This window comes from Mizuhopecten yessoensis, unplaced genomic scaffold, assembly GCF_002113885.1.
Source record: "Mizuhopecten yessoensis strain PY_sf001 unplaced genomic scaffold, ASM211388v2 scaffold1869, whole genome shotgun sequence".
Lineage (NCBI taxonomy): Eukaryota > Metazoa > Mollusca > Bivalvia > Pectinida > Pectinidae > Mizuhopecten > Mizuhopecten yessoensis.
This window is the reverse complement of record NW_018404262.1, coordinates 211829-224700: the sequence shown is the minus strand read 5'-3', so window position 1 is coordinate 224700 and position 12872 is coordinate 211829. Positions and strand designations below refer to the sequence as shown.

The following is a 12872-nucleotide window of genomic DNA, read 5'->3' as shown; positions in this document are numbered from 1 at the left end:
CGAAATATCCGCCCTGACATCGCGGTAAGGACGCCATAGACGTGATGGGGTCGTGGTAAGAACCCCATAGACGTGGTAAGGACGCAGTAAGGTCGCCATTGGTTCCCCCGATCCTTTTCTCCGCGTTTACATGGCGACTCTACCACGTCTGTACTACGTTCCTTTGGCGTTGTTCGGGTTCCTACTGCGATGCTACGGCGACCATGGCGACCTCAGGGCGATCCCACGGCGTCCTGAGCCAGGACGCGCTCAGGACGCCGAACCTCGGCGTTTACTTTGAACATGTCCAAAGTAAACACCGTCGCTCTGCGACCTTCGGCGTCCTTGGGGTCCCCACGGCGTCTTGATGCGTTCTCACCACGACCCTACGGCGTCCATGGCGTCCCTTCCACGTCCTGGGTCGCCGTAGGGACGCCGTAGGGACGCCAGTCCGGTGTGACGGCTGTATAAGCAGCAGCATGAATTTTCACAATAGTCCGTTCAATCATGCACTTTGTATAGTAAATGTAAAAAAAATTCCATGAACACCAATACAATATTATTCTTTCAACCCCCAAAAGTTCTTTGACGGCTCCTGATACTACTGGAAATGGAAAAACTTTAATACAAGAAGAAAATAATTCCTATGCATCTTTGCAATCACAACAATAATTTGATGATATTATTCATATAGTGCAGACCAATTCCAATGTAACTTTCTGCTAAAACAAAGAAATTATCCTAAATTGGTATTTATAATATACACATATGTTTTTCTCATCCAATAAATGCTTTAATCACTTCCATTCATCTTTCAATATCAATTAAAGTGAAAGTGACAAACACGATTCGTTTTCGTCTGAAATGGATCAGCGTTCGGCTCGCTGACCTGCCAATCAAAGTAAGATGACATTCCCACTGATGAAAAGCCAACCAATCACAAATAACCCACGTGCTAATCCCGCCCTAATATAAGCACGCACATGTTAATTTAGACATATTGGCTGAAACAGCCAATCGGGACGCATTCCCGTAGACATGCGCATTCAACAATTAAGAAATAATGTAGCCTCATGATCGTCTGCTTTTGAGGAACAAGAGGCAGACATTTCTAAAAGTTAGATAAGTTTAAAGTTCAAATAGAAAAAGACTTAAGTGGAATATAAAAGAAGAAGACGAGCGAGGAAATGTTTTAGGTAAGTCGAGAACTAGCTTAGCTAGTTGAGTGATGAAAATCCAGATCCATTTGGGGGTTTTGGTTCTCGAACGATGCTGTTCATTTCGTTTTTAATCGAAAGATGAAATTTACTAAATGGATAGAAGTCAAACAACGATCTGATCATCATGGCATGTTGTGTCAGCTTTCATATATGATAGGATTTATTTATTTTAGCTCCATTTTGTTTTTAAATTCATCATTATTTGTTGCACAAAGAAAGGATAATGGAGAACTCAATTTTAACCAAAAGCACAAAAGAAAATAGCAAACGCGCACTGTACGATGTATTGGTTCAATTTTAGTAGGTATCATTTGGTAAGACTTTGGCTGTCTTGTATTTGAGAACAATAACCAGCATTGAAAATGTACTGTGTAGTGTTCAATATCTGAGGGAGCTTGTTTTCTGACATTTTTGGATTTGTAAATAACAACATTGCAGTACTTGATAACTTCAGACTTCCGACAGCTTTCTACGGCTTCGTGCCTAAAGTACTCACGATTTGCTGAGCTGATTTACAGTCTTTTTCATGCGTCTCTATCTTCGTTGAATTTTCCCCAATTATTTTACCAATAAAATGAAATTGGACCTTCTTAAAGAGACAAGACTTTCAAATTTTTCCGTGGAATAATTTGCAAATATATTGTGAATTATTCACGGATACATATATTCACTGCTGTAAGATAAAAACAAAATGGCGTAGTAAAATCAATTTAATCTGAATAACTTGTCATATCAGGAAAACCAGTCAACACAACTGTTAAAATATCAACGAAACGAATCTTTCAGTTTGTGAAATTTGGTTTTAATAGCGCTATAATTAGCCCCAGAAAAATCCAATGAAAAAATAAAAATGCATTTGGGGAAACTGCAAACACTTTTGACACGGTGCTGTACAATAAATTTCAATTTTGTTGATCCGAAAATAGTTTTCAAATACAAAATTCATTCAAATTGATAAAAATCGAGGGAATTAGTTATACATATTTGTTCGGATTTCAAATTGAGGTGACACACGCAAACGTTTTCGAGAATTCAATGAAAAAATAGGTACCAAATAGAAAAAGTTCTCGTCATACACTCTGCATTAGTCAACTCTCACGTCATAATCACAGGTATCTGCAACAACCGGAACTTGCTTGCTGCTCGAGCAAAAACGAATATGAACAGAAATAACAAGCTTCAAGAATAACAAAAGCTAAATGGAAGTGATGTCACTACGAAGATACAGCAGACAGATTGATATCATCGTCAATTGTGACGTCAGGATCAGGTTATAACACGTGAAGAATCCGCCTGTAGATTACATGTATTCATCTGAAGAAGAATTATTCCATGTTAATTTGCTTTTCGAAAATAAATTTCATGGCTTCGTTTTCATTAAAAAATTGATGGAAATTTTGCACACGGGTAGGGAATTATCTTGCGCTTCTATTGGTAATATCAGAGACGTATAATACATTATTATACGTCTCTGGTAATATTTATATAATTACCCGTTTCACAGAATTTAACCACTATGAGTCAATGTGCCAAAACAATATTATAGATATTACAGAAGAAAAACTGGATAATTATCTGACAAGACATCAAGTTTGATTAAAATTGGATGTCAAATGAAGTCGCGAAAATATTTTGGAAAAAAGTAAACTAACAGAATCGAATGGAAAATTACACAACGTGATAGACATTTGACCTTTGGGTTTACATGCATTACAAACAGAAGTGTGAAGAAACTCGGATAAGAAAACGCAAAGAATATTATGAAAAAGAAAAGAAACGTGTTAAAAAGCTGATACTGAATGTATATCTATATTTGCATTGATAAAACGTAACCAACGCATTAAAAGTGCTAAGAAGGAAAAAAAGATAAATGATATCAGATTGGAAAATAGGGAATGTGTACGGAAATACAGAGAAAATAAAAAGAACAACGAAACTAGAGACAAACATGTGACAGTACCATTGGAAATGCCATACCTGCATTCAAGAACAGAATGCGCAAACATCGATCTTTATTAAGATTAAAGGGAATTTACCAAAAACACAAACGAGAAGAAATGTGTTAATATCTGCTTATTAAAATAAATCTATAAGTGAACTGACATTTTGATTAATTTCTGCTTCGTAATGAGTAGGGTTTTTCACGTTATTTTCTTTCATTTTTTCTCTCCACATTTTTGTTCGCTCTATTTCTATGGTGAGTAAAGGAAATTCATGAAATTGCCCTCCTTTACCAATAATCAATTAATCATGCATTATCAAAACCAAAGATATTTCTGACTGCTCATTAATTACTGGCTGATTTCGCTACTAGACCATCTTCACTAGCCAAGTGTTGCTTCGTTGTGGCCAGCGAAAATGCTACTAGACTAAATGCAAATATTTACAAAGTCTCATCAGAATCCTGTCATATATTTAAATATATAAGTATATCCCTGCCCCAGTCCTACTTACCTTGCCCAGTGAGTAAGTCCTCGATACGCGTGTGTTAGTCTGAAAACTAAAACATCCCTGTATGTTAACTCTCTCATTTCTTACGGTGCAGACTTCTTCACGGAAATGACCGAGCCAGTCGGGGAGAGAATGACGGAACTTCTACTAACAAAAGGGACCTGATAATTTGTTACAGCTATATTTGGACCTAAACTAATGTATTCAGAGTAATCTTACATGTTTTAGGGGTTTAGATCGACTTTCGGTAACAATGACACCCCAATGATGATATACACGAATCATTGAGGTGGCATTGCTACCGAATGTTGATCTAAACCCCTAAAACGTGTAAAATTACCCTTAACACCTTAGACAAGTTAGATTCAAATATAGCTGTAACACATTCTCAGGTCCCTGTGATACTGACCTGGCCCCACACACTTGTCACATCACAGATTACATAGCGAGGGAGTAGAATTGGCTCTCTATAGGTTTTCAGTAATTGCAAATACTCTTTTTTAAATATTCGTGCGCTTTGCATCTGCTTGAGGACTATAGCCAGCTTTTGGTTCCCCTCGACCAGACCATTAGGGGTACCGGTATTCAGACTTCCTTAGGTCATATAGGATAAGTATACTACTTACGCCGACTCGATTAGGAAATCACACACGCGATCTCAAGAAAACCCTCCTAATTCATATTTCAAAAAGTATACGTTGGGTGTCCCTAATCCTATCTTTAACATTTTATATATATATATATATATATATATATATANATATTTGTTTTAGGCTATTACGTGACACATTGATTTTGTATATATATATAAGGACGTAAGTAAGTTGCAATAACGTTTGTCCAATCCATTTGTCTTTTGTTGCAATAAAATTGATTTAAACTAAGAGTGACATTAGCCATCGCGTTGTCACTCCAAAACTCTGTGCTGCCTTAGGTCACCAGACTTTAATAACAGTACCATTTGATTCTGTCACGGAAATTATAGGAAACATGGCTACTTTAGGTGTTTATCGGACTACCTCTGGTAATCTGTCTCTTTTGCCATCAAAATACATTTAGAATCAAAATTGATGTGGTTCAACTGTCAAGGATACCGCGGGAAGCCAATCTGATTATAATCATCTGTTAGGCTCCGTTAACTTCGTACTACGCCTGAACGGCGAAGCCATGTAACAGATGATTTTAATCAGATTGGTGGGAAGCCCGACTTAATTAGATCACTAGGTTACCCAAAATTACCAGACTAGCGGAGGTCACCAGATCATCAAAGTAGCATTGCAATTTGTCTTACTTTGTCACGTTTGTTCCTCATTTGATAATTACATTTCTGTTTTAAAATTAATCTAGATATCTGAAAGAGCAACAGATACCATAGTGATCCGGAAATATTAACCAGATTCTACTACACTCGAGTTTCCGTTAATCCAGTCACAACTAACCTAGCTAGGTGTCGCACCATACAGCGAGTCAGTGTAAATAAGATGGCAGGTTTTTCTTGGGGACAGAGTCTTTTGTTAAATAAGATGGCAGGGTTTTCTAGGGGACAGAGTCTTTAGTCAAATAAGGTGGCAAGGTTTTCTGGGGGACAGAGTCTTTGGTTAAATAAGATTGCAGGGTTTTCTGGGGGACAGAGTCTTTGGTTAAATAAGATGGCAGGGTTTTCTGGGGGACAGAGTCTTTGGTTAAATAAGGTGCATGGTTTTTCTGGGGGACGGAGTCTTTGGTTAAATAAAAATGGCTGGGTTTTCTGGGGGACAGAGTATTTGGTTAAATAAGATGGCAGGGCTTTCTGGGGGACAGAGTCTTTGGTTAAATAAGATGGCAGGGTTTTCTGGGGGACAGAGTATTTGGTTAAATAAGGTGGCTGGGTTTTCTGGGGGACAGAGTCTTTGGTTAAATAAGGTGGCAGTGTTTTCTGGGGGACAGAGTCTTTGGTTATATAAGGTGGCAGTGTTTTCTGGGGGACAGAGTCTTTGGTTAAATAAGGTGGCAGGACTATCGAGCGTCTGTTGTACACATGCCAGATATGTTATCAGTATCTATATGTATTAGCTGGGACACAAAATGAGAACAAGATCCTCAAGACAGCTTCCCAAAAACTACAGTCAAGCTTGATACTCTAGATAACATGTTTTATTTAGATTCTGCTCACATTTATACATCGTTTGTTTTGCTTGTATGTTTAAAGGGAGAATTGTTACAGTCTACGTAATTGATGAAGCTTTATTGCCTCATCGCTCAGGTCAACCTTATTTATCCCTGAAACAAACAACCACAAAAACATACTTTCTGCTCTCTAAAATTTGCATTCACGAAAATTCATAAGCATTTTTGTTTTCGTTATGCATTATTAACTCATTTAATATGTGAAATTTTGTTTGTCAAGAAGACTTATACATGTCTTCTGACAAATCGATAACCTGGATAAAGTTTGTTAAATTACATGTATTAAGTATTAACCAGAATACATGCAAAAACCCCTTCTTTCATTGATCAGTTTTATAAAAATAAAGTTACTGAGTAATTGAAGGCTTTCTTATCCTTTATGCTTAACCGAAGTGTTTTCTCACACATACTTAATTGCACAACAATATTTCATTTATTTCGCATGAATCAATGACAAACAAACTATAACAAATCTAATTAAGACACCTTCTAACACAGGTTTACCTAATATGTCAAAGCTTAACTGCACGTCAGCATTAAAATACTCTTATCCAATACCCTGGTTTTCAATGGACACACTTTTTGCTTTTCTCTTTGTATGTAGGACCAATTAAACTGTGCAATACAACAGTCACATGAACGACATAGCATAATGAGTTGTCAAAACGCCGATTGAAATCAGTATGTCACACTTTTTATCTGTTTTCTTCCTACAAAGACACCATATGTGACAAGTATACATTTGGTTATATTGTATTATAGGCAATCTGTAGATTGGAGGTTCCAAAACAAAAGAAGCTTATCACATGTCAGCAAATAAAAATGTGTTCACCCACAGTTTCAATGATACTGGGCAATTTGAATATCTGATTTGATATTTTGCACATTTTCTATCTTTCTTATAGGAACTAAATAAATATATTTGTGTAAACTAACAGCATAGTGTTTGCCATTGGTTAAATCTACATTAGAAAGGGTACTTTAATCAGCTGTATAAGATATAATATCATTCTAGAGGCAAGATTCTACCAAGGCAAACCAATACTGGTTGTACCTGCAACTACTAACAAAATCCCATTTCAAAGGTGCATAGTCAAGAAAATAACAAAAAAATTGCATCATTGTGACAGTGAGGTTAAAATCAACACAAAAGTGTATGTCTCTGAGTTCTTACACTGAAATCCTAACCAGTTATATATCAGGTCGGTGATGAACTCGAAGCTATCACCAATTATCATATCCCACATTTCCAATAAAATTCTGCAAACTCTGGTCTTATAAAGAGAAGTAGGTCAAACAAAATTGAGGTCAGTTATATATTTCAGATATTTTTCTATAACACTATGTTTTCACTTTGATAAATTCTACTTCCTCTAGAACATAGGATTTAAAACAGCAAAATGTATGTAGACAGTGAACCCTTACATGTGTATAACTCGTGCGTGTACAATGAAAACGTGAGAACTTGTTAGAGGAAAAGTAAAAATAAGATCCATGAAAATGGACCATTATTGTTGAATTTTCTAAACATGAAATTGCTGAATCACTTTTTGTTTACCAAATCATTTCTAAGTTTATCTTTATAGCAATACATTGCGACAGATTGTCAATTTTTAAATAAATGATTATGAGATGTAGATTTGCATAATCTACATTTCAGTTGCCTGAAAGTTTTTAGTTATAAATTTGTACAACTGTTATGCAATGTCTGCATTAAACTATTCAGGTTTTAAACAGCGACTTTATGTGGACAATCCATATGGCTGCTGATTCATCTTAAAAACCAAGATATTACATACATACTCTGTACCCTTTAACCTTTTCATGATAGAATTTGATTGGTTCCAGATAACAAACCTTGACCAGTAACAAGACCTGTCAATCTGACATAAGTTTGACTCCAAAATTCAGAGAGAAAGTTCGATTTGACTTCTGAAATAGGTAAAGGTCACGGGTCAACTGGAAACTTTTTATATACATGGTATATCGGGCATATAATGCATTTTGTAAATGTTATTTTCATTTTTTTAAGCTAACCAGATGTTAAGGATTAATGATCTAAGGAAGTGAGAGTGAAAAAAGGCAAGCACAATAATAGTAGGGGTATGAAAACGGATAATATATATATGTCAGGAAATAACTCACTTATATGTAAACGTTATTTTAAAAATTAGACAACCCGTATTCAGTAGATCTGATGTCAAAATATACCATTACGCAGTAAACATCTTGTATTCAGTAGGTCTAAGGCCAAACTATGTAAGAATCTTTAGACTTTGAGCTGGAGCAGAACTATGTTCCTAGCAGAGAGATATCAAACACAAGTGAGAACAATGTCTAGAAATAAGCTTGTACGAGATTATAAACTTCCCAACAGGTTGATTAATACTAATATGTATGAGTCTTTATTGAGTTGAAATATGCAAATATTAACAATAAAATATGATAGCTTTACATTAGACTTTAATAGTAGACAAATCAAAATCCAAATATGAGAATTTAAAAAAATATCTTAGCAGGAATTTGCTTCTTTTAATACTATGACAATGTCGACATATAAACAAACAACTTTTTGTGTGCATTAGATTAGTTCTGGGGTGTACTGATATTGTCTACCTCCTAGTTATACAGTGCTTCTGTCACCCTCCTATTAAACATAACACTCAAGGCCATTATCTGATCCATATTACATCAACTTGGTGCAAAACTTTCTCATAAACTACTTAAAACTAAACTGCATATTTTGAAAAAGAAACATGTCACAGATTAACGGAGCTCTGAACAGGCAGATGCTGATAAATATACAAGTTACATCACAGTTGGAGCACAAACTATTTTATCATTTGTAAAGTATTGTAGTAATGAGGGTATTCAATGGCACAGTTCCAAATTATTTACATAACACACTTTGACTAACCTGCTGCTCACACACAGTAAAACCTGTTGTATTGTAAATGTGTGCTGGTAATGAACCCATATCTATGTCTCATGGAAATTAAGGTTGGGGTAAATCTTCTTACTCTATACATTACGTCACATCTTTTGGTGCGAAATGCTGTTAAGTACTGACAGCATTTGTTCTAGATTGTTCATACTTCTGAGTCTGTGTACCTCCAATCGAATCATTTTCTATTTCTGGACATTTTTTTGATGCAACTTTTTAAAAAAAAAATATTTAGAAATTGAATATGATTTAAATTGATATGAAACTTACAAAACTAAAAGATAACTACTCCAAGGTTACAATTCCATAATGTTTATCAAAGGTAAAATCTAAGGTGTTCCAACATGATTCCCCAAACAATAATTACAACTCCGGATCCTAAGGAGGATTCTAATTATGGCTACTGTCACCTAACATAAATCTCCGAATACTTGCCTATAGTGAACTTGTTTTTTCAATTTGGACCCCTGTGGTTCCTGTATTGATGACAGAAATTATTGGACATGCATTACTGGCAGGTGATAAGTGGTGACTGGTCAGGTGGTCCGTGAAATAAACATGTACTAGTCACAATGTACTCCATGCTGACATAAACATGTACTAGTCACAATGTCCTCCATGCTGACATAAACATGTACTAGTCACAATGTACTCCATGCTGACATAAACTTGTACTAGTCACAATGAACGCCATGCTGACATAAACATGTACTAGTCACAATGTACTCCATGCTGACATAAACATGTACTAGTCACAATGTACTCCATGCTGACATAAACAAGATACTCCCTGTTTTCAGTAAGTTCTTAAATACAATGTATCAAGGTTTTATGTATAAAGAGCATCATGTCTTCTGTTACCAAAGAATATTCAATTGGTAGTTGAAATTCCCTGTGTACACAATGAACTGAACAATTAGTGATAACACAACAATATTCTAAAACATTTGTTTTTGCCGCGGTCAGAATGTCGTAGCATTTAGTTACATGTATGGTGAAGACACGATTGTAAAAAAAAAATCACAGAACATAAAATAACAAAATAATAAAAAGTTTCAATGCAAACTAACCACGACCTCTAACAACTACGGACTTGTAATAATGCCTTCATAGAAATGATAATAATAGAAACATTTTCTCCTTTTCACAAACAACTCTTACATAAGATTTTCTTAAGTGTCTCAAATACCAAGTTTACTGGGGCAAGCTTAAGACCATGTCATTCATCTTGTCTTGGCTGAGCCCGAATAACCTTGTATTTACCATATCCACTTATTATATCTACCAAGTGACACCATAGCTTTGTTTTTTCTCTCATATATATTTAAGAATTTTAAACAAAATTTAACATGTATAATATACAGTGGTTTGTTATATTTCTGACAATTATGAGGATCTGAATTCACGAATTAACAGGGGTGTCAGATGAACATGATCAAAGAATATAAACACTGCTTGTTTATGAACATCAGACATCTGATATACTGGCATTACAACCGGTAGTCACAAGGTAAATATAACAAGCTACGTTTCCATCCGACTCTCTGTAACAAGGGTTGTGTGCACGAAATGATCAACAAGTGATGAGTGTAATAAATAGTGAATTAACAACAAGGATGATGCTTTGGCACACACTCACTCTCAATCCAGTCTCTATGTACTGTCAAATCATTATTTCACTCAACTTTTGCTCCCTTTTCATGGAGGATGACTCTCCATTGTCTTATACACTTTGCACTTATAACAAAATGTCAATCAACTCATTCCCCCCTGAAGTTTCATAATGAACTATTCCAACCATTGAATTGGAAGAGTTCAGATGTGTCTTCAGGGGTGAATGAGTTAACCTATCAGTTAATTACAATTTTTCCTCAAATCTTTCACACTGAATTTTTGTCCTTTCCTGAGGAAAAGAAACATTTGTCGAAGAAGTGAAGTCCTGGTTTTCTTGTTTAACAATATCTTTCAACTGAGATCACTCCATCAATTTGAGGCATTTTCCCTCCATGTTCCTCTAAAACACCAATCTCTTCACTAAGCCACCTGTAAAACAACAAGACGTCCAGTTTAGGATTCCTGGTAATAAGTATGATAAGCAATGCATTGTTACAAGGGTTCGACACGAACACTAGGTCCTATAGTCCTAACTAGTAGATATTCCTTTTATGTAAACTGTGTAAAATACTGTTATATTGCATCAAACTTTTCCTAAAACTTCATCATATCTTTATGGCAGTTGTTATTTTATGATATCTTTATGGCAGTTGTTATTTTATGTTCTTACAGTCATAAACATCTGATGTAAGACTAGCAAATAATTCATTCAACTAGTCCTGTGAACTACGAAACAAAACTAGTCTTACTCTGGATACCGTGGTAAAATTGAAAGAAATATCAAGATAGGACCGACACACACTCGCAACTACAAACAGAACATTCTATACCCATCAGTATTTCTAACCTTGAAACAGGTTAAACACTTGAGCTTCACTGAACAAATTAACTTCAAAGCAAGGAGTCATAGTTTTTCTGCATTTACATATCATCCTCAATTGAAATCAAAAGTTTATTGAAAATTTGATTCAAATAAAGTCAGAAGGAAATAATAAATGAAGAGCCCCTAGACATTTAAGGTAATAGTTAAGCCATAAGGAATGTCTGTTTTGACTTAAAAAATCCTTTATTTTGCTGAAAAAATGTCATCAGTGATGCCAGAACTTATTCTTCTATGCTGACTTTTTTCACATCTGCTTCCTTGTTATGCTTACCTGTATCCCCCTGTAGTTTCCGTTTGAGGCTGAATCTGTTGTCGATTTGGTTCTGGTCTTTAATTTTATTACTGCCGGGCATAGGGAGTAGGTGGCCTGGAGTGGCATGGGGCTTCATAATAAAGTAGTCCATCTGTAACGCCTGAAAAAAATCAGTGTGATTTAATGAAACTCAGAGTACACAGGAAATTGTGTACATTTGATAATGACAATGTATCAACCAATCGGTCAACTGGAAACAGAATCTTACATGCCTTTGTGGTATTGGATATATGGAGGAAACAGAATATTACATGCCTTTTAGGTATTGGATATATGGAGGAAACAGAATCTTACATGCCTTTGTGGTATTGGATATATGGATTTTCTACTACATGATGATTTTTTTTTAAATGTCATGTTCTTTGAATACCCCTCTTGGACCTACCCAAACCCAGGCACTGTTTACATAACATGCATGGACCTATATCATTGTTTATCCCTGCAGGTCGAGTACGTCCATGGAATGTCTGTTACGTGCTTATTACAAATTTGGCTATAGGGAGGTCACTTTTAGCTCAACTGGTAGAGCTTCAGACTATCCAACAGAAATCATTGGCTTTATTCGGTAGAAAAGGCACTGGCTGATAAAGTTATCTCTTGTTGCTGATAAAGTTATCTCTATTCTGGCTGATAAAGTTATCTCTATTGTGGCTGATAAAGTTATCTCTATTGTGGCTAAAAAAAGTTATCTCTATTGTGACTGATAAAGTTATCTCTATTGTGGCTGATAAAGTTATCTCTATTCTGGCTAAAAAAAGTTATCTCTATTGTGACTGATAAAGTTATCTCTATTGTGACTGGTAAAGTTATCTCTATTGTGGCTAAAAAAAGTTATCTCTATTGTGACTGATAAAGTTATCTCTATTGTGGCTGATAAAGTTATCTCTATTGTGGCTAAAAAAAGTTATCTCTATTGTGACTGATAAAGTTATCTCTATTGTGGCTGAAAAAGTTATCTCTATTGTGGCTGATAAAGTTATCTCTATTGTGGTTGATAAAGTTATCTCTATTGTGGCTGATGAAGTTATCTCTATTGTGGCTGATAAAGTTATCTCTGTTGTGACTGATAAAGTTATCTCTATTGTGGCTGATAAAGTTATCTCTATTGTTGCTGATAAAGTTATCTCTATTCTGACTGATGAAGTAATCTCTATTGTGACTGATGAAGTTATCTCTATTGTGGCTGATAAAGTTATCTCTATTGTTGCTGATAAAGTTATCTCTATTGTGACTGATAACGTTATCTCTATTGTGGCTGATAAAGTTATCTCTATTGTGGCTGATAAAGTTATCTCTATTGTG

At 35.3% G+C, this 12872-nt stretch overlaps 1 protein-coding gene across 1 annotated transcript in view; it reads right to left on the bottom strand.

The window, feature by feature from the left end:
* Positions 1-5768: 5768 nt before the first annotated feature.
* LOC110441551 (cyclin-dependent kinase 7-like) overlaps positions 5769-12872 on the bottom strand; it is a 16935-nt gene continuing 9831 nt past the window's right edge. Inside the window, exons 10-11 of the mRNA XM_021484735.1 lie at positions 11529-11670; positions 5769-10803 (exon numbers count right to left, since the gene is read on the bottom strand). Of these exons, the coding sequence (XP_021340410.1) occupies positions 10775-10803; positions 11529-11670 (171 nt within the window). The 3' untranslated portion in view covers positions 5769-10774. The remainder of the gene's footprint in view (positions 10804-11528; positions 11671-12872) is intronic.